The 25624-nt window shown below is 49.0% G+C and overlaps 2 protein-coding genes across 16 annotated transcripts in view; one reads left to right on the forward strand and one right to left on the reverse strand.

Moving 5' to 3' along the window:
* Positions 1-774: 774 nt before the first annotated feature.
* On the reverse strand, positions 775-12671 carry Gabrd (gamma-aminobutyric acid type A receptor subunit delta). Its single transcript, NM_017289.2, has 9 exons — positions 12562-12671; positions 4684-4796; positions 4306-4373; positions 3992-4212; positions 3585-3667; positions 2897-3034; positions 2203-2358; positions 1734-1945; positions 775-1459 (listed from the first exon to the last, which is right to left on the reverse strand). Exons 1-9 carry the CDS (start codon positions 12627-12629, stop codon positions 1169-1171), a joined length of 1350 nt encoding a protein of 449 aa, NP_058985.1. The 5' UTR covers positions 12630-12671; the 3' UTR covers positions 775-1168.
* A 197-nt stretch (positions 12672-12868) lies between these two features.
* Cfap74 (cilia and flagella associated protein 74) overlaps positions 12869-25624 on the forward strand; it is a 75445-nt gene continuing 62689 nt past the window's right edge. For 11 of the 15 annotated variants that reach the window (XR_005505153.2, XR_005505154.2, XM_008764399.4 and 8 more), the window contains exon 1: positions 21148-22447. The gene's annotated coding sequence lies outside the window, so the exon portion shown is untranslated. Of the gene's footprint in view, positions 13049-21147; positions 22448-25624 lie in introns of those variants that run through there. The other 4 variants (XM_008764406.4, XM_039111391.2, XM_039111375.2 and 1 more) reach the window with 3 other exon arrangements.

Here is a 25624-nt window from a genome sequence, read left to right on the forward strand (position 1 = left end):
CATTTCTGAATTATGTGGTTTTGGAATCTAGGGTTCTCAGCTCATGCTCACAGGTCTGCTTCTGCCTTAGTGAAGCAGATGGCTTCAATGTAGTCCAGTGACAGGGAAGGACAGATACCAATCCATCATGCTGGTTTCACCAATGCTGATGTCATTGATGCTGATGTCATCGATGCTGATGTTAACAGTGCTGGTGTCAACAATGCTGATGTCACCAATCTGATATCATCGATGCTGATGTTAACAATGCTGGTGTCAACGATGCCGGTGTCAACAATGCTGTTTTCACCAGTGCTGGTGTCCCCCATGCTGTCACTAATGCTGTTGTCACCAATGCTGATGTCACCAATGATGATGTCATCAATGCTGTTGTCACCCATGCTGGTGTCAACAATGCTGATGTCACCAATGCTGGTGTCACAATGCTGGTGTCACCCATGTTGATATCACCAATGCTGGTGTCACCCACACTGGTGTCACCCACACTGGTGTTACCAGTGATGATGTCACTAACAATGATTATTCTTCTTTCCAAGTCTCCTCTCCCGGTGCCATCCTCTGTTAGTCAGCCTCCCTGTTGTGATCCTGACCCCATTGCTTCCCCTGCACACAGTGCACGCTTACCCTAGATTTTCTGGGTTTCTGTAGGCTGCCCCTCCCCACATCCTTCCTAGGTCGCCTGTGTCAGAGAAGCACAGGCAGAGAAGACCACAGTTCAACTGCCATGTGCAACAAATACAGAAGCCAGCTGCCAGGCCAAGGCTTTATTTCATGCTGGGACCAAAGAGGCCTCATAATGCCCTTCTCCTCCAGTTCACCATGAGAGTGGTCATCCACCCCTACTCTCTTTCTCTCTGATCCTGATCCCACAGAGCAAAGGCCCAGAAATCAGGCCCATCCTGAGTCTAAAACTTCACAGCTCCCAAGGGCACCTTAGTGCCAGGCTCAGCTTCAGGGACAGGCCAACTAATGGCCCTCTGTGCAAAGCCCATCCTGCTCCATCTACAGGAAGTGCAGGCTGGTAGAGCAAAATTGAGGTAAAGCCCAGGGAGCGGAGCCTCCTCTCTGTCCCACTTTGGGATCCACGGAGAGGGCTGTTCCTCCAGGAGTTTGTGGCAACCACCGCACGTGGTACATGTAAAGCCGTCATGTGGTGTACGCACTGCCGTCACATGGTATACGCCGCCCAGTAGATGATGTTGACTGCTGCAAAGGCTGCCGGGAACACAGCGCGGGCATAGATGTCGATGGTGTCTGCATCGATGGGTTTGAGTCTGGAACGGATGCCTCCTGGGCCCCCTGGGCGGGACCCCCCCTCCTTCTTTGCCTCCACTTCTACAGACCTATAGGAACCCATGAGGTTCCCAGGGACCCGGCCTTGACGGCGGGAGATAGCCAACTCCTGGCTGACCCCGGCAGCAGAGAGGGAGAAGAGGACAATGGCGTTCCTCACGTCCATCTGCAGAGAGTGGGGCAGGAGACAGGAGGACAGTGCTGAGTGTGCCTTGACTGACCAGGACTCCTGTGCAGTACTATTCCTGTCTATTTATTAAGCACTGCTGTGACCCTGTAGCAGGCTGTGCTGAGGAGATAGCCCCAGAGACAGGGGCTCAGGGCCAACAGTGACCTCAGAGCTGGCCAGCAGAAGAATAATCCTTCTTTCTGCTCCCTTGCGCCAGACAGGAACCCATCCCTGATTCCGAGCCCCGAGACAAGCCCACACGCTCTCTCACCTCTGCCCTTGGCTTCGTGACCTTGACCTTGGCTTTCCGTTTCTTCCTGTAGTCAGCATTGAAGTGGGCAAATGCATACTCCACCAGGGCAGCAAACACGAAGACATAGCAGATCCAGAAATACACATCCAGAGCCTTGATAGCAGAAGCCCGCGGGAGGGAGGAGCGGGCACTAACCATGAGTGTGGTCATTGTCAGCACAGTGGTGATGCCTGGTGGGAGTGAATGGTCAGCGATGAAGCCCTACCCTCTCCTCCTTACCCTAGCCAACAGGGCCTGGGTCCCAGGAAAAGGGGGGTTCTTCAGCCCTCCACTCCCACTGTACACTCATGAGGCCAACCCTATTCTGACCGGCTATTGAACAGGGCAGACAGAATGAGGTCTAGAGTCCAGAGAATTGGCTCATGGCTAGCAGGGCCCTTAGGCATCTCTCCCACCAGCTCATGGGAAGGAAAGACAAAACTCATACCTAGAGATACTCTGGCAGGCACTGCTGCTTGGCTAATCCAGAAGGAGACCCAGGACATGGCAACCAGGAGGACAGAGGGCATGTAAGACTGGATGATGTAGACACCCCGGTTCCTCCGAAGCTGGAAGTGTAAGCTGAGTCGAGGGAACTGGCCAGCTGTGGGGACAGCCCACTGTCAGACGAGCTCTTCCCAACCACTCCGTCTGCCCTATGTCCCTCAGGGAGGGGACCTGGTTGGCTGTCGGGCCTACCGTGAGGCTCCCGTGGAAGACCCTAGAAAACATGCCTTTCGCACATCACTCTAGGTCCAGCCACAAGGATGCAACCTGCCCAGCTAATGTCAGGGTACCTGCTTGCCTCTCTCTGTGCCTTCTGCCCCACCCTATGCATATCCACACCCTGAAAGGAAGGGTGGCCAAGGAAGGGACTTAGTCCTGTGGCTAAGGGCCTATAATATTCACTTTCACGTTCTCTCTAAGCCTAAAACACTGGGAAGGAATAACGCAAGAATGAGAAGGTAGAACATGGATGGCATGGTGACGTGTTCCCCTCCCACCTGGGCACAGCCAATAGCACCCAGCGAATGCCTAAATCAGCGGCTTTCCGGGTGCTTCCTCGACCCTAAAAACTGGCTGGGAGCTCACTTAGAAAGCACAAGAAACCTCCGGGCAGCTCACGGTGGGGGCCTCGTTACCTGATTTGAAGTTCATCAGCTCCGTGGTGAAGCGGTAACTGGTGATAGTGAACTGGGCCAGTTGCAGCCTGTCCAGCCCGTGGATCTGCTCCTGGTTTTCTGACCAATAATAGACAATGTCCTCAGAAGAGTAGCCATCTGTAAGAGAGCCCACCAGTGGGCAGCAGGGCCTAGCTCAGTCCTTGGCAGCCTCAGAGGGAATGCCCCGTCTACACGGAGACCCTGAGTGGTGGGGCTGACCAAGTGACAGCAGCAGAGACCTCATCCAGTCATGTTCAGTCAGGGGTGGGGGTGCGGATATGGGGGAGTGTCCTCAGCTCCTGCACAACATTCTACATCTTGGAGAAGGACGACAGGGCCAGAGGTGCTGACAGATTTGGAGCCATCCTTGATGAGGAATACAAAGGGGCCCAGGTTATCTGAGCTCTGTTCTGTTGGGACAGCCTGGTTGCCAAGTCAGATCTTCTGGGCTCCTTTCCACTTGTGCTGGATAAGTTCCTTTAAGTTTTCCAGCCCTACACAGACTACTGGCTCTTAAGGAAACCCTTGTCCATCCTCTGATCCAGGCCAGCCTGGCTCTGACCCTCAGCTTCAAAGGCTTGCAATCCTGACTGCCCTGCCCCACTGGAGGAGTCAGGGCAACCCCAAACAAGAAGGAGCCTGCCCCAGCCTTAGAGAGGGCACTCACAGCTCTCCAGGTCCAGCATGCACTCCTGCTCGTCCATGGGGTACTTGGCAAGGTCCATGTCACAGGCCACTGTGGAGGTGATGCTGCACAAGCAAAGTGGATTCGTGAGGTCATGGTGTCCCTTAGATGTTAGCAGGTTCCCTGCCCCTAGACGGCAGATATTACCCCCCCAACCCCCAGCCCCCGCACCAACACGGAGGAGCCACCTAGTCATCAGGAGCCACCTGCAACTGCAGCTGCCCACTGTAACATCTGAAGCTAATGTCAACTGAACAGCCCTGAAAGCTGGAGGGGACAACAGGTACCACCGTCTACCATTACGCATCTGTGTTGTGGAAGAGTGGGGGTCTGAGCCTGAGCTCATGGGATGCTCTTCCACAGGGCATGGGATGGTAGGCCCGGCTCACCGGATGCTGTATAAAATCACACCGTCGGGCTGTAGGCGGATAAGCTTGTTTTCCACGGTCACATCATGGAACCAGGCAGACTTGGCATTCACAATGAAGGTGTCAGGGAGCCACAGCTTGTCCACGAAGCGGCTATCCAGGCCCAGGGTCTCGTTGGTATGGTTGTAGGACAGCCTGCTGTCTCGCCAGCTCTGGTGCAGGAACACTGTCATGGTGTATTCCTGTGGAGAAGGAGGGGAAGCACTGACACCATTGTCCCCTGGCTCTCCTCCTGATGGCACGCAACCCAGGGAGCAGTGTTGGCTGGCACCTACCATATTTGCTTCTGAGATGTGGTCAATGCTGGCCACCTCTAGGGCAAGCGCCACATTCACTGGAGGACCTGTAACAAGGAGCGGCCTGCTAGCGTTCGTCATAGTAGAAACCCCAGCCCAGCACCCAGCTGCCCTGCTAGGCCAGCGCAGACAGATGGGACAAAAGACACCCACAGCCTTTTCAGGGAACTTGGAGCCATTACACATTTGCCTCAGTGCCTGGGGAGATATCTTTTCTATCTGAGATGCCTGGGGTTTGAAATCCCGTGAACCCCTGGAGTTTCCAAATCGGAGCCCAGCAGAGCCAACACCCACAGCAAATCCAGGGCTAGAGCTGTTTCTGTCTGCGCATGCTCCTACGCCATTGTCTGCCTGTACCTCCAATGCCTGGTCGGAAGTTTCGGGCGTAGCCCTCCATTAGTCCATCCAGGTTGGGGAGCCAGGATATCTCCAGGTTGGAGCCCACGTAGTCCCCAATGTCATTCATTGCTCTGGGAACACAAGGCCAACTGGTCACAACAGGCAGAACACCAGGGCCAGGGGATGGTGGGTTATCCTCAGCACACATGCCAAGAGCCAAGGAAGAGCAGGAGCCACCCCTCTGGGTCCTTCAGGCAAGACACAGGAAAACGAAGAGGTCCTCCACACTTCTGCTACCTTTTCTGCCCAGCGTTAGGCACCCTCCTGTCTGCTTCTGAGGACTGATGCCCTGGGTCCACCCCAGAATATAGGCGGGGACCCCAGACTCCCTTGAGGTATCTCCCTAGTCCCCTTCCTCCATGTGTCTATGGAGGGAAATCAAAGGCTTGGCAACTGGATCCCAATCCCCAGGGCTTTTCTCCAAAGCAGAGAACCCCAACAAGACCACAAAGACCCTCTGGATATGGCTGAAGAGAAAGAAGTAAGAGATGCCTAGAAACTCTAGCTCTCTTTTCTCAGGAAGGCCCCGCCTGCCCCACCCTCCCATCCCAGCTCCTCAAGCAGCCTATCTGGGGCTTAGCCTGACTGTGGAACAGTTGGGGACAGCACTACAAAAACCTGTGCTGGCCCTGCTGTTCCCAGCAGGGCTACCAGGTAGAACAGAAAGGCTGCCAGGTAGAAAAATCTTGGGGACATGAGAAGGGAGAGGAACCCACTCACTTGAGAATCCAGTTGAGGCTTCTGGCTGGCAGAGAAGCAAGAATTCTACACAATCAACAACTCTTAAGCCCCTCCCTCACCCCCATCTCCACCCCCACCCCCGCCACCCATTTGCTGAGCTGTAAACTTGAAGTTTTCTAGGACTCTCACCAGAAACCCCACTTACAGGAAAAAACACGGGTCCTAAACCCCTTGTGTAATTCAGTGGCTTCTGATTCTACCAAGCTATAACCAGGATGTTGCCTGAGCTGCCCTATATCTTCACTTATCAGGAGAGGAAAAAAAGAAGAAAAAGGCTTTTTAGCAACACTTTGAGATGCAACTAGAAAGCCACAAGTAAAGGTATTTATGGCTAATGCTAAGACGTTAGTTCATCGAGACTCTCCCTTGAGAATCCTATATATTTTCCTCCCTGCTGCTTGCTTTTGGGAAGCATGCAAATGCTATACGGCCGCCATTTTGACTGATTTCTCTTCTCGTAACCCCCGTGTTTAAGCCTATATTAAAATATAGATAATAAGATCTGGCCCTGAAACCCCAACACTCAGGAGACAGAGGCAGGCAGATGCCTGTGTGTTCACAAAGTCTGATCTGGTTTATACAGTGAGTTCCAAGCCAGCCAGAGCTACCTAATGAGATCCTGCCTATAAATAAATAAATGTATGAATGAATAAGTAAGTAAGTAAATAAATAAATCTCTACTCAATAAACTAATTAATCCCAAAATTTTTCTGTACTGAAGCCAAAAATCCTGAGTTGCGGTCCCTAAAAGTTTGGGACACCCCTCCAAGGGATGCGAAACGACACATGAGGCAGACACTGGGACCCACCCTACCAGGAATGTCAGAGCAGGGAGCCCTCGGGAACCTCTCTATACTTTTCTCTGCTTGCAGAAATTGAGTCCCCACCCTTCCTTACCCTCCCGGTGTTTATTTCCACTGGGAACCCCAGTCTGGGACCTTATCTGAGAATAAAGTCGTTGTGAGTGTAGTTAGGAAAAGGCCACATTGCAGCAAGGCAGGCCTCTTAGTAGAAAACAGATGGCAGAGATGAGAAAACAGATAAAGACAAAGGAGAGGTCGGTGGTGTCTCTACAAGGCGATAGGAGCTGAGTACTGGAGGGGTGGCCACCACTAGAAGGAGGAGGGAGGGCAACTGTCCTCAGACGTTCCAGAGGGTTAGGGGTTTCTGCCTCAGAAGCACAAATGAATCAGTTCCTGTTGTTTGAAGGCACCCAGTTTGTGTAATTTGCTGTGGCAGCCTAGAACACTAATGCATGCTATGCCCATAGGGGAAATGGTCCACCATGAACGAGGGAACTCTATTAAAAGTGTGGGAATGATGTGGGGTAGGAAGGACTTAGACATGGCGACAGAGGAAAATGAGTCTGCACCCTGGTAACTGTCTGCTATTGGTCAGAATGTCCCTTTGTGGCTAAACATCCTTGAAACTTTAGTGAGGCTGTTCCTTCTACACCAGGAACAAAAGGCACCAGGACATTCTCCAACTCATGAGCACTAACAAAGAAGGGTCTATATCCTCAAAAGACTTGTTATCAGATTGTCTCCTGCACTGGGATGTTGACACGTAACTTTTTGTGCAAGTCATGAGAGGAAATGTCCCAAAAGAAAGACCCTGTCCACCCTGATTTAGGAGGGGAAAGTGTTATTCTACCCATAAATATACCACCCACCTCATACACATTCATAAGAATGTCTTTTAAAATCCATAATCCAGAACCACTGAGCTGCTCCCTGCCTTGGCGCAACCCACTCCAGTCTCTTTTTGAGCACTTGCTCTGCTAAATAAACTTCTACTTAAATTGTCTGGGTCTCTTGACAGAAGTCCTGTCTTCAAGAAGGCAAAAACCAATGGATCTCCTGATGAGGAACAGAGGCCAGGGACAGGAGAGTAACTCTGGACATGGTCTCCAGGACTTTGATCTGGGACAGTGGGGAAGAATCCTACCTGGGTATTACCAGAAATGCAACCTCTTGCTGGGTCACCTTATCAGGCCACTGCAACAGTCCCCTCAGCCCTCCTGGGTACTGAATACCTGGCTCTACTCTGTGCTTTGCCTGTTCTATTTTTTTATTTTTTTGTTTTGTTTTTCTTGGGGGGCGGGGAGGTATCACCTGGTCTGTTTGTCTGTCTGTCTGTCTGTCTGTTTTTGAGACTGGGTCTCTCTACCCAGTTCTGTAGACCAGGTTGGTCTTAAACTCACAGAGATCCGTCTGTCTCTGCCTCCTGAGTGGTGTGATTAAAGGCGGACTGGCTGCTTCCTTCTCAGTGCAGGGTCAGTTAGTCGGGCTCATCTTCAGTCTCCTGTTTCTTCAGACTGGGAATCACAGAATCCCCTCCTGCTGTGTGAGGACTGCCACCACCCCCTGGCCAATAGCAGGTTGGTTCTCTCTCAACCTCACACCCCTTGCATCCCTCTGCTTTACTGAAGACAATGCTCTTCCTCCCACTCTACCCCTCCCTATATCTTCCCTGTTGTGTGTGAGTCTATGTACATGCCTGTGTATATGTGCATATGCATGTTCATGTATGTGAGTGTGATTATGTGTGCAAATGCATATGAAAGCCAAAAATTAACCTTGAATATCATTCCTCAGGTGCCATCCATCCTGTTTTTTGAGACAGGGTCTCTCAGTAGCCTAGAACACGCCTAGTAAAGTACACACACAGGTGTGGTGGTTTGCATGGGAACAGCCCCCATAGTCTTATGTGTCTGAAAGCTTGGCCACAGGCAGTGGCACTATTAGGAGGTGTGGCCTTATTGGAGTGGGCGTGGCCTTGTTGGAGGACGTGTGGCACTGTGGAGGTGGGCTCCTGTTTGTACTTTTACATTGCTGGCTACCCAGCATTTTCACATGTTAGGGTTCAAAGTCAAGTCATTATCCTTGTGTGGCAAACACTTTGCCAGCTGAGCCATCTGTCCAGGCCATCAAACAACACAGACAGAAGTCACAGCCCAGGTTAGATAGCAGTCCTGGGATTGTGGTAAAAACCAATGTGAGTGGTGTTAAGAGAAATGCATTGTATAGGTGGGACTTCAGAATCTCTTCTGCCTAGGCCGGAGGCTGTAGAGAGGGACAGCCTCCCAGAGAGGGACAGTGACAATGGGACAGAGAGGGTTCTGGGCTGTGAAAAGGCCATGATCAGAGGCGGTGACACAGAGGAGGTAGACATGAAGGGCTCTGAAGGCAGGAAAAGCCTCGATCTGGAGTCAGGGCTGGGGTTCTAAACGGCAGGTCTCACAGCTAAACTCATAGTTTAAACACACAGTTCTGCCCGGTGTAGTAGCATGTGGAAGCAGGAGGATAGGAAGTTTAAGACCAGCCAAAGATATGTAGTGAGTTCAAGGCCAGACTGGGCTTGATGAGATCAAAGAACCAAATAGGAGAGGGGAGCAAACAGACAGTAACAACAACCTCCCCCCCCCCCACGCACTCCACACAGTTCTGCTAGAGCTAAAGTGGCTAGGGGAGCCAGACTCAGCCTTGCCTTTCTCTGCACACAGGCCATGCTCCTATGACTTCGTTTACTTTTAGGTGTGTCCTAGGAACACCATTCAGTTCATCTGCTTCATGTACTGGACTTCGAAGAATCAGCTTTCTATCAAGATTTCCTTAGCTGACAAAATTCTCCAGACCTCTGACCTACCAAGCACTGATGCTTTAGTCTGTCATGAGAGGCGAAACAAGATGTCTGGGTTCTGATGTTCCAAACAGAGAGCCACTGCCCTGCCCCCCAGCAGTTTCCTGGAGTGATAGACAGAGCTGGAGATGAGACAATGAGGTTACAGGGTATGAAATAGTTAAATTAAGTCCTAGTCTCTCACAAAGTACAATTAGGAATGCAAATGAAAGTCATCCTGAAGGCCAGATGTGAAGGGACTTGAAATGGGCTTTATTTTTGGACTAGCCAGCTGTCATGTTGCCCGCTCGGAATGAGGCCATCAGGAGACACTGTCCTTCCTGGCCACTGTCTCAGGGCAGTGGCTCATGTGTGCACATGTCTGCACATCTCTCCCCTTATCCTCATACAAGGTCTGCTCAGAACGTGAAACTAAGGTCACGAAAGTAAGATCCACGGGGAGAACACCTTGAGCTGGCAGAGACAAGGCTCTTAACTACGTTCTAGAAGCAAGAAAGGAGGACACCTTACTCACTCCAGAATCTCTTCTTTGGTGGGAGAGCGACTGCCACTTTCCAGCTCTGAATGAGTACAGAGAACTGGGGTGTGAGAAAGACCCAGGTACACGCCAGGTTCTGGGATCTGAAGCCCACAGTTCCTTCAGCTCTCCTCTTACCCAGTGGCTCGAGACAGGTTTTACAGAGCGGGTAGGCTAATGGGCAGGGAGTACACACGCTGTGCACTTGAGGAAGATCACATGGAGTAGAAAGGTCTCCCTTCTTACTAGTAAATTACAGTGATCTTGGCAGAGGGCTGCTGGTGCTCCTAGACCCCTTGGAGACCATGGATAACCTGAGGTTGGGACATCATCTGGATAGATGGACAGAGAGGCTTAGAGACACGTGTCAGGTTTTGGTTTTGGGGATTCGAAGTCTTGGAGCACAGTAGGTGCAGTGAAAACACATTAGCTCCCCCCCCCACTCTGCCTTGAACTCCTTCTGGTGTATTATGGGAACGTCTTCCCTCCTCTCCCACTGAGAAATGAGCCCACCCGTATGCCTCTGGAGACAGAAAAGGAAGGTGGGTGCAGCTGAGCCAGGCAGCGGATGCTCCTCGCTGCAGCATGCATCCACTGTGCACACATTAGCCCACAGATCCCACTGCTCTGCTTTTAGAGCAGCATGCTCCTCGCTAGCATCCCAGTTACCAAGGCAAAGACGAGGACTGCGACCATCGCACTGTGAGTGCCAGGGAGATAGAGGTGCCAACAGCCTGGGAGGGACACCCACACGGGAGTGCAGTTGACAACCGCACGGTGCCCACTATAGATGCAGGTCTTCGTACTCTTCACCCAGCCCACAACTATGACACAGACGCTGTCCTCCTATTGCAAAGCCTTCCCCACAAGGAACCTCTGAAGCTAAGACCAAGGAGATCTGGAGACGGAGAAGGGAAGGTGTCCAAAGTAGAGGGGCCGGAAAAGGTGAGAGAGCACAGACAGACAGGCAGACAGACAGGCAGACAGACAGACAGAGAGACAGACAGACAGACAGCACCTGGCTAAATCTGAAGGTCATTACAAGGGCTGAGCTGGCAGCTGTGCCTTTGGCTCCTTCCCTCTCTGGAGAGAGCTTTTAGCCCTATCCCACTGACAGGTATGTAATTGTCAGGACAGACCAAGAGAAGGAGGTCTGGACAGAGCCATCTAAGGACAGACTTTCAAGATATGACAAGACCATAACTATTTTTCGATTCGAGGATGAAATGGAGACTCAGCAGAGCAGTGCATCCTCCACTTTATTCATGGTGCTGATCCACATAAGATTAGGATAATGATAAGCCCCAGGCTTGGATCCCTCAACTCCCCTGCCCCCCCCCCAAAAAAACAGGTACACAACCCCTTGTCCAACGCCTCAGAAGCCTCACACAAGCCAGGATTTAGTTTTTTTTTTTTTTTTTTTTTTTTTTTTTTTTACTTTGGGGAAGAGGGATAGGCTACACATGCAGAGTTGAGGGAGGGGTCTGGAGAATTTCCCAGCAAGCAACCTATAAATAGGTCCCATAAATAGAATAAATAGGCAGAAAAAAATGAGCTTCCTTGTCAGCATAGGACAGGATTTGCCAACAAATGAGTTTTAGTGTCATGCTCAGACTACAATGTTGGGGTGTCAGAGCTTCTCGGTTTTCAAATTCTTGGCTAGGTGGCCATGGACAGGGCCAACCTCTGACCTCAGAGCCACAAATGTGCCAGCTGCAGTCATGTTACTATGTTTCACCCTCCGAGAAGAAAGGAAGTAAAGCCCACAGGAACTAAATAAGGAAAACCCTTTCCTGGGCATTGGCTGATCAGAGACTTACGGTCAGTGACCATTCTCTGCTCCCCAACCTAGTTATTATATTTGTAGCCAGATCTAGGCCTTCTGGACCTGTCCCCCACCTGCCAGCAGAGAAGCTCAGACACCTGCATGACGTTCTTCCTGGGTATCTAGGGCCAAAACACAGATGGCGTGTAGCCATATCTGTTGTCCAACCCTCTCCCATGTCCGCGCCAGTTAGTCCTCAAGTCCAGAGCTCAAGGGACCTGTTTCCGCTGTTTGCCTTCTGCCTTTCCCTCCAAAGGATTTTCACAAAGGCCCCCTTACTTGCTTCTCGTGACTCTCATGGCAAGTTGCTCGGCCCAAGAGGACCAAGATTGGGTTTTAAGTCCCAGCGAAAAGAGAAAGGAGGCAGGGACTGTAGAGTATTGGAGGCCCCCAAGAGGAAACCCCAGCCTAAGGCCTTCCTACTTAGGCTCTTCCCGCTCTGGGGAAACAACCCTCTTTCCTCCCCAAGAATATAGTCTCCTTCCACGGGGGTATGCGACAGGACTACTTGGCTGCTATTCACCTGCAATCAGGATTCAGTGTGTAAACTTGGACGCAACTCCTGAGAGAAGACCCACAGTCACCTTTGCTCTCTACTGACAGGCTTGGGACAAATCTTCCTGAGGGTTCATACAAGCCAGAGGCAAAGGGAGAATCATTTCTCCCTACTCACGCAAGGGCAGACCCGCTCCCCTCCTCACACACACCCCCTCCCAGTTCTTAAGTCTTTCCTCCTTCTTGCCCTCAGCTCATCCTGCCGAGCTTCAGCTCAGCACCTGGAAGGGTACCAGAGGAGCAGGTACCAGCTCAGTGGGATGTGGCCAAGGGCAAGAATGAAGAGAGGTGTCTACATTAACCTCGCCTGGCGACTCCAATCCCTCCCCAAAGCTCAGCGTTCAGCACCGAGGACGGCGGACAGCACCCGGGAGGCGGGAGAGAGGTCAGAGGGGTCCTCAGAACTGGAATAGCAGCACGCGCAAAGCAAAACTGGGTGGACCTAATGGGTGAAGACTCGGGGTTCTGGCAACTCGGAACTCTGCCCCACCGAGGGTGCCCGCCAAAGGACGAGTCCCTCCCGCCTCATATCGTCCCCGGCCCAGGAGCTGCTCACCTGGCGCCATGGTGCGGCTGCGTGCACAGCAGAAGGAGCGGCAGCAGCAGCCAGCCCAGAACGTCCATGGCCTTGCGGGCTGTGCGCGGGACAGGTCCGGCTAGCCCCAGCGCAAGCAAAGTTGCTTCGCCTGCGGCCGCGCGGCGGCACCAGAAGGGCGGGAGCGCGAAGGAGAGTGGAACGGGCGCGGGGGGAGGACGGAACGTCGAGCCTGCCCCGCCCCGCCCCGCCCGGCGCTCCAGTCCCACCCCCGCTCGCGCGCCCCACTGCACGCGGGAGGCTTCTGCGCACCGCATAGCACCGGGTGGTAGCTCCACCGCGCTCCCAGAGCCTCGCACACCGCGTCCTCTCCATTGCTGTCAGAAGTCAGGCAGCCCAGACCCTCCTCCAGCTGTGGCCCTTGGCTGTCAGCAAACAGGTTCCTCCACGTGTCTGCCTGGAGCACAAGCGACCAGGACAGAAGACCTGTGAGGACTCCCTTATACAGGTAGTGCAAAATCTCACCCCTGAGGCCCTGCTTGCTTGAGAGGTTTGTGAGGGTATCAGGCTTGGGTTGCCTCGGCAGGGGGCGTTCCTGAAGCCACTGTCCACTCTATCAAGGAAAAGACACCTCCCCACATCCCACTCCCTGGACACCTTCGATCTGAATGGCCTCCCTCGTGAGAGAGAAAGCTGGTAGATACTATTGACTACCTCTCTGACCCGGCGCTGAAAAGAGAGGATACTGAGACCTGAATCTGGATGGTCAGGCCCCTCCTTACCTATCCAACACCAACTAGGACAGGCCCTGCTGACAACGCTGACATCAACCATCCATAGGAGAGCAGAAGGCTCACATATCTTTTATCTTTTTTAAATTGTCTTTTTTTATTTTTGAAATTGCAATTCTTATTTCCTCCTTTCCTCCTCTGTTCCTGTATACCACCACTCTTTTCTCTCTTTCAAATTCATGGCCTCTTTTTTCATTAATTGTTGCTATGTGCAAATATATATTTACATATATAATTACATATATATGTGCACATATATATAACTGGCTCAGTGTGTATAATGTTACTTTGTATTTTGTTCTCAGGGCTGACCATTTGGTATTGGATAACCAATTAGTGTGCCTTTCCCTGGACACATTTTCCTTCCATTTTAATTCTTTTTGAGTACAGAGTTTTGGAGGATTCCCTTTAAAAACTAATCACAAGCTCTAGCCCCTGTTCAGCTGCATCCACTGACCTTACTAGATGCCTGGGATCACAGAAAACACTAAAATAAGCAGAGTCCACCTACAGATGGTGAGCAGTTGAAGTTCCAGCTACTGCAGAAACTGAAGCAGAAGATCAGGAGGTTAGATACAACCTAATCGACATAGTAAGAATGTCCTACATGCTCAGGTGACATAAGCCCCCTGGAGATGCCTGGCCCCTGGCCAGTCAGGTGCATAGAAAAAGGTGACTTACAGAGCTTCTAACACGAGGGTCTCTGTAGATATTTTTCTTTTTTTTTTCGGAGCTGGGGACCGAACCCAGGGCCTTGCGCTTCCTAGGTAAGCGCTCTACCACTGAGCTAAATCCCCAGCCCCCGATATTTTTCATTTTTCAGACAGGGTCCGATGTAGTCCAAGTTGGCTTTGAACTTGCTATAATGACCAAGGATGAACTCCTGATCATCCATCTGGCTTCCCCTCAAGTCCTGGGACTACAAGCTTTCAAAATTTTGTTCCTAGCAAGATTTCTGAGAGTTTCTGAGCTTTGATTCCTTCCTACACATATACGCATATTGGTTGTGTGTATATATTTGAACATGAATTATGGGTCTGTCTTTACCTCTCACCTGGGTTCTTCTCAGGGAATCAGGAAAGACAACTATGGAGCTAACTTGCCCAAGACCAGGAAACAGAGCCTTGGTCCTGCATGGCTGTTAGAGTCTTAGGCTCTCTCCTCTCCCCCCTCTCCCCTCTCCTCTCTCCTCTCTCCTCTCCCCTCTCTCTTCTCTCCCCTCTCTCCTCTCCCCTGTCGTCTTCTTCTTCTTCTTCTTCTTCTTCTTCTTCTTCTTCTTCTTCTTTCTTTCTTTCTTTCTTTTCTTTTTTTTTTTTCGGAGCTGGGGACTGAACCCAGGGCCTTGCGCTCGCTAGGCAAGCGCTCTACCGCTGAGCTAAATCCCCAACCCCCTTCTTCTTCTTCTTCTTCTTCTTCTTCTTCTTCTTCTTCTTCTTCTTCTTCTTCTTCTTTCTTTCTTTCTTTCTTTCTTTTCTTTTTTTTTCTTTTTTTTTTTTTCGGAGCTGGGGACTGAACCCAGGGCCTTGCGCTCGCTAGGCAAGCGCTCTACCGCTGAGCTAAATCCCCAACCCCCTTCTTCTTCTTCTTCTTCTTCTTCTTCTTCTTCTTCTTCTTCTTCTTCTTCTTCTTCTTCTCCTTCCTTCCTTCCTTCCTTCCTTTCTTCTTTCCTTCTTCCTCTCTCTCTCTCTCTCTCTCTCTCTCTCTCTCTCTCTTTCTCTCAAGATTTATAATGTACAGTGTTCTGCCTGCTTGCCAGAAGAGGGCACTAAAACCCCATTACAGATGGTTGTGAGCCACCATGTGGTTGCTGGGAATTGAACTCAGGATCAATGGAAGCACAGTCAGTGCATTCAACCCCTTAGGCTGTTTTTAATTTGCCCTGGCCTGCTTCTTCCTCTGCAAACACTATAGATTGTTCCTGTGTTCTCCCCACCCACTCCTATTCTTGCTCTGAGGGAGAGTCTTACTCATCATCATCTACCACCTCTGTTTTTCCTATTGGGTAGAATCTGTTGTTGGATGATCAAGGCAATGGCTCCAGGGGGAGGAGGGGGGAAGCACATTGCTCCTTAGATTTGGATGGTCACTTGATCGGTGCACCTAGCACAAGGGAAGGGATGGTACAAATGTGAGACCTGGGCAGGGGAGCTGGCCTAAGCCCGTTACTGCAACAGGTTGGCCCCAGGAAGTGGAGGTGAGTCACATAGCCTGCAAGAGGAAACCACAATTGGCTAAATTTAAAATCCTTGCCTGATGCGCTTATGAAGTCGCTTTGCTATTTTCCTGTGGGAAATGCACTAAATACAGAAAATGACAGTGATCCAAATAGGGTTTCATTGAGCCTAGAGTGTAATTATTAATCTTGTGGTTTTCAGATAGAGTTGTTCATCTGGATAAGCAGGGGAAACTTGGCAGAAAGGATCAAGTACAAAATACTTGGATCAGACTAAACACCACAGACTGCTCAAAGAAAGCATGCGGTCCACTCAGAAGAGGGTTTAATTATAGGTTCCTCAGTAATCTCAACCCCATACCTCACTAAAGAGTTACCCGGGACAATTAGAACATTTGTTTCTGCCTGGAGCAAGACAGGTATCAAAGTGCCATTGTTTGAATTTAGTGTAGCAAAGTCCGAATTCTATTCTCAAATTCCGTTTTGAAAGTGACACATTGAAATGTTTCACATGATAGAAAATGTTGGACACAAACTAACATTTCTAAACAAAGAGCTGTCAATCAACGAGAAAAACTCTACACTAGGTGTTAGCATAAGTGGGTCTATGTCACAGGACTCCTAAAAATGGCTGTTAAGAAGACCCTATACTAGACTTAATATACAAGGGGTCAGACCGGAACTTCTGTGGCTGCCCTTGTGAGAAAGGTTTACCTATCTCCTGGACCTGGATTCTTTGATTACGTGTGCTGATGTCTAGCAAGTCAATGAAGGTTTGCTGGGGATGGTAGTGAATTCCTGTCATTCTAGCCTTCAGGAAGCTGAGGCAGGAGGACAAGACACAACTGGGCTACATTAGCATATTCCCAGCTTTCTAGTTTAGATAACAAGATGCTGCCTCAAAAAAAAAAAATTAAAGTAGGATCTCTGTCTTCGTTTCCATACTTTATAAATGGAACACGGTGTAGGTAGCCTTCCAAAGTTGCTTCCAGCAATCCTGCCTCTGGTTCCTAGAACCCACTTCCCTTTATATGGTCTGGATCCAGTGATATTCCTGTGGTGTAAAGGAATCACCTTGGTCAGGAAAACCATTGGCTTACGTCTTGCAGGCACATCTGGTGTTTCCATTCTTTGATGGAGCCCTATACTCATCGTGCTTCTGACAGATGGCAGAGAAGGAAAGGAGGTCAGCTTTGACATACTCAAAGCCAGGAGGAACATCGGCCCCCGTCCCCAGATAGAGAAACTGAATCGTGTCCCCTTCATTCATGGAGCCTCAAAGTGGGTAATGCCTGAATTACCTTGAGCCCCCTGAATCTCAAGTGACAGGTGACTGCAGAGCTGGGAACACACCAACATTGTGGCTGGGTGCATCCGCAATTTGGGTGGGGGCAGGGGAGGGGGAATGATAGATTCTTACCCTTACTCACAGAAAGCTGCCTGCCTTTGCCTCCTGAGAGCTGGGATTTAAGGCGTACACCACCATGCCTGGCCATCCACGTTATTTTTATTGCCGAGCTTCTTTGCCCTGAATGGACTTTAATTTGTTCAACTTCCCACCTATGGGCAGTCATTAGGCTATTATGAGTAAGAGTGCTTTGAGCATTCAAGTACAAGACTTCGAGTGGACATATGTTTTCATTTCTTTGGGATAAATATGTAGGTGTAAGATTGTTGGGATCTGCTCTCCAAAGTGGCTGTACCACTTAGTGCTCCCACTGGTAATATGTGAGGTCTCGTATTACTTCGCCTCCTCACCGGCACTTAACACTGCAAATCTGTAATTTGGACCAGTTTAAAGCTATGCAGAGTATCTCGTTACAGATATAATGAGCAATTTTGCAATGACTAAGGTGCTGAGTACCTTTTTGGTGTTTAATTTTAATTTCTTACTAAATAAAATAATGAGGTTACTTGCCTTCTATTTATTGAACCGGATAGTTATGTTTGTTTCAGAGAAATGTTTTACAAATATTTCCACCCAGTCTAGAGCCTCTCTAGTTTCCATTTCAGCCAAACTTTTGCAGGCCCAGAGATTGTTGTTTTCATTTGCTTGTTTGTTTGTTTTCCAGACAGGGTTTCTCTGCACAGCTCTAACTGTCCTGGAACTCTCTCTATAGATCAGGCTGGCCTCAAACTCATAGATCCTGCCTCTGTCTCCCAAGTGCTGGGATTAAAGGTTCACAACACCGCTGCCCTGCTGGCCCAGAAAATTTTAATCTTTATTAAATAATCTACACTATATATTTTCTTTTACTGTTGCTGTCTTGCCTCGAACATGGCCTGGGCACTTTCCTCGGTAGAAGTTGGCATCATCTGAGGGCTCTGTGGCTGTCTGAATGAGAATCGCTCTCATGGGGATCTATATTTGAGAGCTTACTTTCCACTGGGTGGAATTGTTTGGGAAGGATGAGGGGTGTGGCCTTTTTAGAGGGGGGGGCCTGACTCAGGTTATCAGCAGAGATCCTTTTCTCTGCCTCATCGTTGTGGGTCAGATTAGTTCCTGGCTACTTCTCCAGCTCCTGGTCTGCCTGATGCCATGCTCCCACCATTTTCGATCATGGGCTCTAGCCCTCTGGAACTGTGAGGCACAAACTAAAGGCTCTCTTTTATAAGTTGCCTTCATCACGGTGTTTTGTCATAGTGACCTAAAATAATTAAGATAAGCTCCCTCTCCCACTTCCATGACCTGATACCCAATAACTTGACACTTCTCATCTCCAAGGTCATGACCTGATGCCCAATAACATGAGAACTGTTTACGTCTTGTGTATTTTGTTCAGTGTTTTTTTTTAAAGTTGTTCCAGATAGAAAGAAAGAAAGAAACAGAAATATCCTTTTTTTTTTCATGTATTTATTTATTTGTATGTTTTGTAGCACGGGAGGTTGAAACCAGGACCCTTCACATGTTATCTATGATTGCTGCCCACCAAGTTACGCTGCCTACCATCTTCATTTTTTAAAATTTACTTTAGGGGCTAAAGCACTTAAAAGTATTTGGCCCACATAGTGGCTTACAGACATCTGTGACTCCAGTTTAGGTGATCTGATACAGTCTTCTCAACTCTGAAGGCACCAGGCATGCATGTAGCGCATACACGTGCATACAGGCAAAACACTCACTCATACACACAACATAAAAATAATAAATCTAAAGATAATTTTTCCCTTAACATTTTATTTTAAAAAGCTTATTGTGAGGGCTGGGGAGATGGCTCAGTGGTAAAGAGCACTGACTGCTCTTCCAAAGGTCCTGAGTTCAACTCCCAGCAACCACATGGTAGCTCACAACCATCTGTAATGGGATCTGATGCCCTTCTCTTGTGTAGTTAAAGTGTACTCACATAAAATAAATAAATCTTAAAAAGAAAAAAAAAGCGTATTGTGTGTCCATGAATTCGGGTCCTTTCAGAGTCTAGAAGAAGGCATCAGATCTTCTGGAGCTGGAATTACAGAGGGTTTTGAGCTACTGACTTGAGTGTTGGGAGCCTAATTGTGGTCCTCTGGTAGAGCTCTTAACCTCTGAGCCATCTCTACAGCCCTGAATTTATCTTTTTTTTTTTTTTTTGGTTCTTTTTTTCGGAGCTGGGGACCGAACCCAGGGCCTTGCGCTTCCTAGGCAAGCGCTCTGCCACTGAGCCAAATCCCCAACCCCCCGAATTTATCTTTTAACTTGTAGTTTTTATTTATACATATGAGTGTGTCTTTGTGGGCGTATGCCATGTGCGTGTAGGTGCCCTCAGAGACCAGAGGGTGTGTCCGAACCTGGTGCTAAAGTTACAGGCAGCTGTAAGCTTCCCAGTGTGAGTGCTGAGGACCAACTTAGGTTTTCTGAGAAATACTCATAACCTCTGAGTACCAGCATGTGTGTGTGTGTGTGTGTGTGTGTGTGTGTGTGTGTGTGTGTGGTGTGTGTGTGTGTGTGTGTGTGGTGTGTGTGTGTGTGTGTGTGTGTGTGTGTGTGTGTGAGATGTAGCCCAGGCTGTCCTTAAACTCACTATGTAACTAAGGATACTGCAGAACTTCTGATCCTCCTGTCCGTCTCCCAAAGGCTGGGATTAATGATGAGTGCCGCCATGCTTGTTTTATGCAGTGTTGGAGATTAAACAGAGGGTCTCATGCATGCTAAGCAAGCACTCTGTCAACTGAGCTAAACCGTCTGCCCAGCCATTATTTTTTAAACGAAAAGAACTTCTCTGTCAATGGTTTGCATGCTATAACATTGTGGTCATTTTCAACAGCCAGCTTCCTAGGGCGCAGGTAACTAGGTTATTGGTGTACCTGTCAGTCTGTCCTTAGGTTATTGGTGCACCTGTCAGTCTGTCCTTGGGTTATTGGTGTGCCTGTTAGTCTGTCCTTTGCTTATTCTTCTCAGTGTCTTCAGGATGTCTCTCCCTTGGATTGTGGCTTTCTTGGTGCGCTCTATAAAACTGGGTCTTTCCTTTGGGTGCTTTAAAGATAGTTTATTTATGTCTTACCTCTGTTTATTATATGTCTTCATGTGGCATTTCCTGGTTTATTTACATTGATGCTTATGAAACTCCTTGGCTATCACATTGCTCTCCCAGTTTCTCAGGTCAAAGAAACACCCTGCTGTTTGTGGTGACATGAAAATGGTTCCGGTTTGAGCTGGTCAGTTGGGCCTTGGGAGTTCAGTACAAGTCAGCAGCCTGTGGATTTTACTTATTAGTTGACTAGAAAGTATCTTGCCCCTTGTTGCCCTTGGGAGAGAGGATAAAATAAAGCACCAAACCACTACTGTGTCTTTATTTTGGGGTGCTGTCTCTTCCTAGTAAGGCAGGCACTACCTTGGAATGTTCTGAAGTCATTTCAGAAGAGTCTGGGACAGCCCCATACTCAAGGACACAAGGACATCAGTGAGTACCCACCACACAGGCCTGGGCACTGGTCCACAGGTTAGGACTGTGGCCTAGTTTTGGTAAAGCCTGTTCAACAGTGACTTGGTCATTCCTGGAGCTCACTCCTGCTCCAGCATTGCTTGTCTTTTGCTCTCTCTGTTTGAGAGATCAGGCTCCTACCAACTACCAAGGCAACACCAGATTTCAGAAGGGTGTTAGCATTCTACCGATGGCCTCCAAATTATCCCTCTGTAGGGTACTAATACAACTGAATTACAGGTGGAGCATTCTCCTACACTCCACGAATGCACCCCTTTCCCTGTCGACCACATCACTGCACCAGCTACTACTCCAATCTGTTGCTGGTAAAGTCTCACAGATGAGTTCCCTCCTTATACGAGGTACTCACGTGCTGCGTAGGCAGGGCTCCTCATTGCTAAGAAGACGGTGAGTCACCCATTTCCAAATCCCCTGCAGTCCACTTCCTCATTTCTTGCACCCCTGGTGCCAACCCATGTCTTCCAGTTAGAAGACATGGGATAGAAGGAGGGACTCAAGAAATTTAGTAGGTGCTCACATCTTGGGATGATCAGCGGAGGGGAAAGAATTGTAACTGAGAAAGCCTTCGGTCCTTGATTCTCAACTGACATATTGAGGTAGAAGTAGGAGGGGGACAAACCTAATGTATAGGTTTGACCAACCCTACAGAGGAGCACAGTATCCACAAGAGAATACTGTGCACGTGTTAATTAGGGTTTTGTCTCTGCAACTTGAGGCAACATGAAAGAGAAGGCCAATTTATTCACTTATTTTACTGAGGTGGGGATTACACTTCCTACCAAAAATATTAGCATTTGGATATGGTCACCTCACAACCCGCTCTGCTCAGCCATATACCAGGGACAACCCAGAGAAAGGAGGCTCGGTTCACACTCTCCCACAGCTAAAGGTTACATACCAACATTTCCAAATTGCTTTGGGTCAGTGTTTTATCATAGCAATTGAGGAGCAAACTAGGACATCCGGCTTCCATACACAATGCTCTAAATTTATAGAACACCTGGGTTCAGTCCCCATCTACCCCCCACACACACACACACACTTACACAGTATTGCACTAATATTTCTCAGGCTTACAATTCTGAGAGACAAAGTATCTGAAGGGAGTGCAGAGGTACCCGCACCAATCTCCACTAACATTTGCACAGCCTCGGTGTTTTTGGAGGACTTCTTGATGCTGAAGATTCTCCATCTCCAAAACAAAACTAAAGGAGTTGCCTGCGACCCTGAGGAAAGGGGACTTGCCCTGTCCACTGTTGAGCCCACCTCCTGCCCTGACTAGTCACAACGCCAGCCTAAACGACCAAACACAACCCAGAGAGTCCTGTGGGTTATACAGAGGAGTCAAATGTCACCACCTAGAGGACAGAACACGGTCTGCACAGGACCTGAGAAAGCCGGAATCCAGATTCAAGAGACGCAGGAGATTCCAACTTTTATGTAATGGTCTTTTAAGTTAGTAGTTGACCCCCAAGTTTCAACTGGCTTCCGTCAAGCAATCAATCATCTGCTCCAGTCTCCAGGAGAATCCTAGGGGCAACAGTCACCTCCGACTCAGCCCTCGGCGACGCTCCCAAGCCCTCTCCCTACCACTCCCCACCCCACCGGCTGCTGCACTACGCCTGCGCAACCACAGCCCTGCCCGCCAACCCTACACAGCCTTCCGTTGCCATGGAGCTGCGCGTCCAAACTACGCAGCCTCAAACCCACGGTGGCTGAGGGGCAGTCGGGCAGTTAAGAGGCTAAGGAACTGATCCTGCGGGGCCAGTGCTGAGGAACCGTGGCCGAGGATCTGTTTCGGGGGTGGGGGGGAGCGACCCTGTTGCGGGACCACTGTCTAGGGATCATTTGTGAGGGGTCGTTGCTAAGGGGGAGGTCTCTAGGAACCATTTTTGAGGGACTGTTGCTGAGGGACCTCCACCGAGGAGCCGTTCCTGAGGGGGTTTGCCAACAGTCCAGCCCATTCCTGGGGGACCTTTGCAGAAATCTCATCGCTGAGGAACATCACTGGACTGGCCAGAGAGGTGGGTACTGGTGAGGAGTTCGACTGTGAGTCTACATTGAGGATGCGCTGAACACGGTTGGCGTCTCTGCACGCGTGGCCGTGAATCACGTGGTTACCACAGCATAGGAAGAGGCAGAGTCAACCCTGCTGGTGAAGCGCCAGGCATCAGTCTGAGAGGTGCAAGTAGGCGTCACATCCCGCTCTTGCAGCCTGGTTTTAAATACAGAACCCTTATTGCAAGTGGATAGGCCTCCCTAGCTTGATTTTCCATAAAATGATTCCTATATCTGGGTAAGGATGCTTAGCAAAATACTCCTGTGGGCCAAGTACCGCACTAGGTGGTGAGTGGACTGTTCAGGTATTCACTGATGGATATTCTCTTCAGACACATGATGCCTAACTTGTGTACAATTTAAGGAGTGATTTTCAAACAATCATCCAAAGCCCACCCTAGCCAATAAATAGAATCTCATTTTCACCCATAACAGTACCCTCCTCTTTTGGCTATGAACAAACCCATGATTCTCACTCCTACTCCTACAATAGTTTAAATGGTTTTTGGGACCTGACTATCCTGAAACTTGTTCTGCAGACCAGGCTGTCCTCAAACTCAGAGATCTGCTGCCTCCCGAGTGCTGGGACTAGAAGTCCTGGTGCCACCACACCCAGCTTGAAGCCCTGTCTTTATTTTTATTTAAAAAAAAAACATTTATTTATTGTGTATACATCATACAGCTTTCTGCCTGCATGTATGCAACTACAGGCCAGGAGAGGGCACCAGACCTGATTACAGATGGTTGGGAGCCACCATGTGGTTGCTGGGAATTGAACTCAGGACCTCTGGAAGAGCAGACAGTGCTCTTAACCTCTAAGCCATCTCTCCAGCCCCAAGCCCTGTCTTTAAAACAAATAAGATCAATTTAATAAAGATGGAGGGAAAAAAACAATTGAAATGTAAATAAGAAATACCCAATTTTTTTAAGATTTTTTATTTATTTATTATATATAAGTACACTGTAGCTGTTCAGACACACCAGAAGAGGGCATCAGATCTCATTACAGATGGTTGTGAGCCACCATGTGGTTGCTGGGATTTGAACTTAGGACCTCTGGAAGAGCAGTCAGTGCTCTTAACCACTGAGCCATCTCTCCAGCCCAGAAATACCCAATTTAATAAAGATGGAGGAAAAAAAACAAATAAGACAAGCTTCAAGACTGACAGAATACATTTCAGTTATGTAAAGAATACAGGTTGGGCCACTTTGTTATGACAATCCTGGAAAACTACTGTGACAAGTAAGAGTTTCTGCAGCCTTCGCTAAGGAGAGGTCATCCTCTCAGAAGAAAAGTTAAAGCAGGCAGTACAGTGGCCCCAGAGACACCCAACGTTCCAGTCCTCCGAACCGGTTAAAATATGGCTAAGAGGACCTGAGGTGGCTCATCGGCTTCCTTTGAAATGGAAGAATTATCTTGGGTCTTCTCAGGGGAAGAGGGGGGCAGGACAGAGATCATCAGAGGTTACGGCAGGACTGGCTCAGCTGACACTGCAGCTTTGAACATGTTGACAAAGGTGGCTCTAGAGAGAAGGGAAAGGCCAGGAAAGTAGACACACCCTCTCTGGCTTCCAAGAAGGTGCACACAGCCCTGCTGCTGCAGAACAACCCACTCCTGATTTATAAGGACGAGCCTCTAGGTGCCATGAGACTGAAAAGAAGAGAAAGACAAATCTAGGCTTATACCAAGCGCGGTTTACTGCCAGGCTTGGGGGGACAGGAGCTTATAAGTGTGGGCCCAAATGGCAGCAGACCAGATGGAACCTGAGTGCGGGTCAAAAACTTTGGGTCAAAATGAAGAGTGTAGGGGTTGGGGATTTGGCTCAGCGGTAGAGCGCTTGCCTAGGAAGCTCAAGGTCCTGGGTTCAGTCCCCAGCCCCGAAAAAGAAAAAAAAAGAAAAAAGAAAAAAAAATTACGTGTGTGAGTGTTTGGGCTGGAGAGATGGCTCAGTGGTTAAGAGCTCCGACTGCTCTTCCAGAGGTCCTGAGTTCAATTCCCAGCAACCACATTGTGGCTCTCAACCATCTGTAATAGGATTCTGGTGTATCTGAAGACAGCTACAGTGTACTCACTCTACAGTGTACTCACATACATAAAATAAATAAAAATCTTTAAAAAAAAAAAAAAACTCCTCAGCTGATGGAGTTCTGTTTAAAAAAAAAAATGAAGAGTGTATTTGTGGAGTAGAGCGAAGGTCCAAACTTGCTAGGTGGCAATGGCGCACCCCTTTAATCCCAGCACTCGGGAGGCAGAGCAAGGCCATCTCTGTGAGTTAGAGGCCAGCCTGGTCTACAGAGTGAGGGATGGGGTTAAACAGAAACCCTACCTCAAAATAAAACCAGAGCAAACTCAATCGTTCTGTAATGTGCCCATGTATCTGGAAACAATTATCCGTAGTGACATTTTGGGAGTTCTGGTTTCTTTAAAAGACACAGAAATATTTAAGAATATGCTTTTGGGGGTTGGGGATTTAGCTCAGGTTAGAGCGCTTGCCTAGCAAGCGCAAGGCACTGGGTTCGGTCCCCAGCTCCAAAAAAAAAGAAAAAAAAAAAAAGAATATGCTTTTGCCTTAATTCCAGGTGTGGGCTACAGGTCTGCTTCAGACCGACCACCGTGGCTGACTGTGATTTGCCTCGTGCTCGAGCAGGGGTGTGATTTTGCCAGCTGCAAATGGTTTCTGTGAGCGTGTGAGTGTTTGGAATTCTGAGGACTTTTCAGAGGATATCATATAAGTGCTAGAGCCCTGGTAGGTGGGTTATTGTTGTTGGGCTGTTGGTTGGTTACTGGTTGCTGTTGGCTGCTGTCTGTTACGGTTTGTTAAACAGCTCTACACAAAGAAGAAACAACAAGAAATTAGATATCCTGGCATGAAGATCAAGCTTGCCCCACAGAACTCAGTGCCCCTAATCAGTAGGAAGCAGTCTAACCTCTTTCTGACCCCTGACTTTATTCAGGGATCTCTTTCCTTTCCTCTCTATCCCTCTTTCTGTCTAGTGTTAGAGGGATGAATGGGTAGAAAAAAAGAACCCACAAAGTAGCCAAAGACTGGCTACAAATATCAAAGCTGGATACAGTGGCACACTATTGTTATCCCCAGCTCTACGGAGGTTGAGACAGGAGGATTATGGATTCAGGGCTATAA

This window comes from Rattus norvegicus, chromosome 5, assembly GCF_036323735.1.
Source record: "Rattus norvegicus strain BN/NHsdMcwi chromosome 5, GRCr8, whole genome shotgun sequence".
Taxonomy (NCBI): domain Eukaryota; kingdom Metazoa; phylum Chordata; class Mammalia; order Rodentia; family Muridae; genus Rattus; species Rattus norvegicus.

What these genes read in the sequence shown, in the direction of transcription:
- Gabrd (NM_017289.2), bottom strand. Translation starts at nt 12,629, where the DNA reads ATGGACGTTCTGGGCTGGCTGCTGCTGCCGCTCCTTCTGCTGTGCACG. An exon ending in CTTCCGACCAGGCATTGGAG is followed by an intron (nt 4,374 to 4,683) that starts GTACAGGCAGAC and finishes TCCTTGTTACAG; the next exon opens with GTCCTCCAGTGAATGTGGCG. An exon ending in TCACGAAGCCAAGGGCAGAG is followed by an intron (nt 1,460 to 1,733) that starts GTGAGAGAGCGT and finishes CACTCTCTGCAG; the next exon opens with ATGGACGTGAGGAACGCCAT.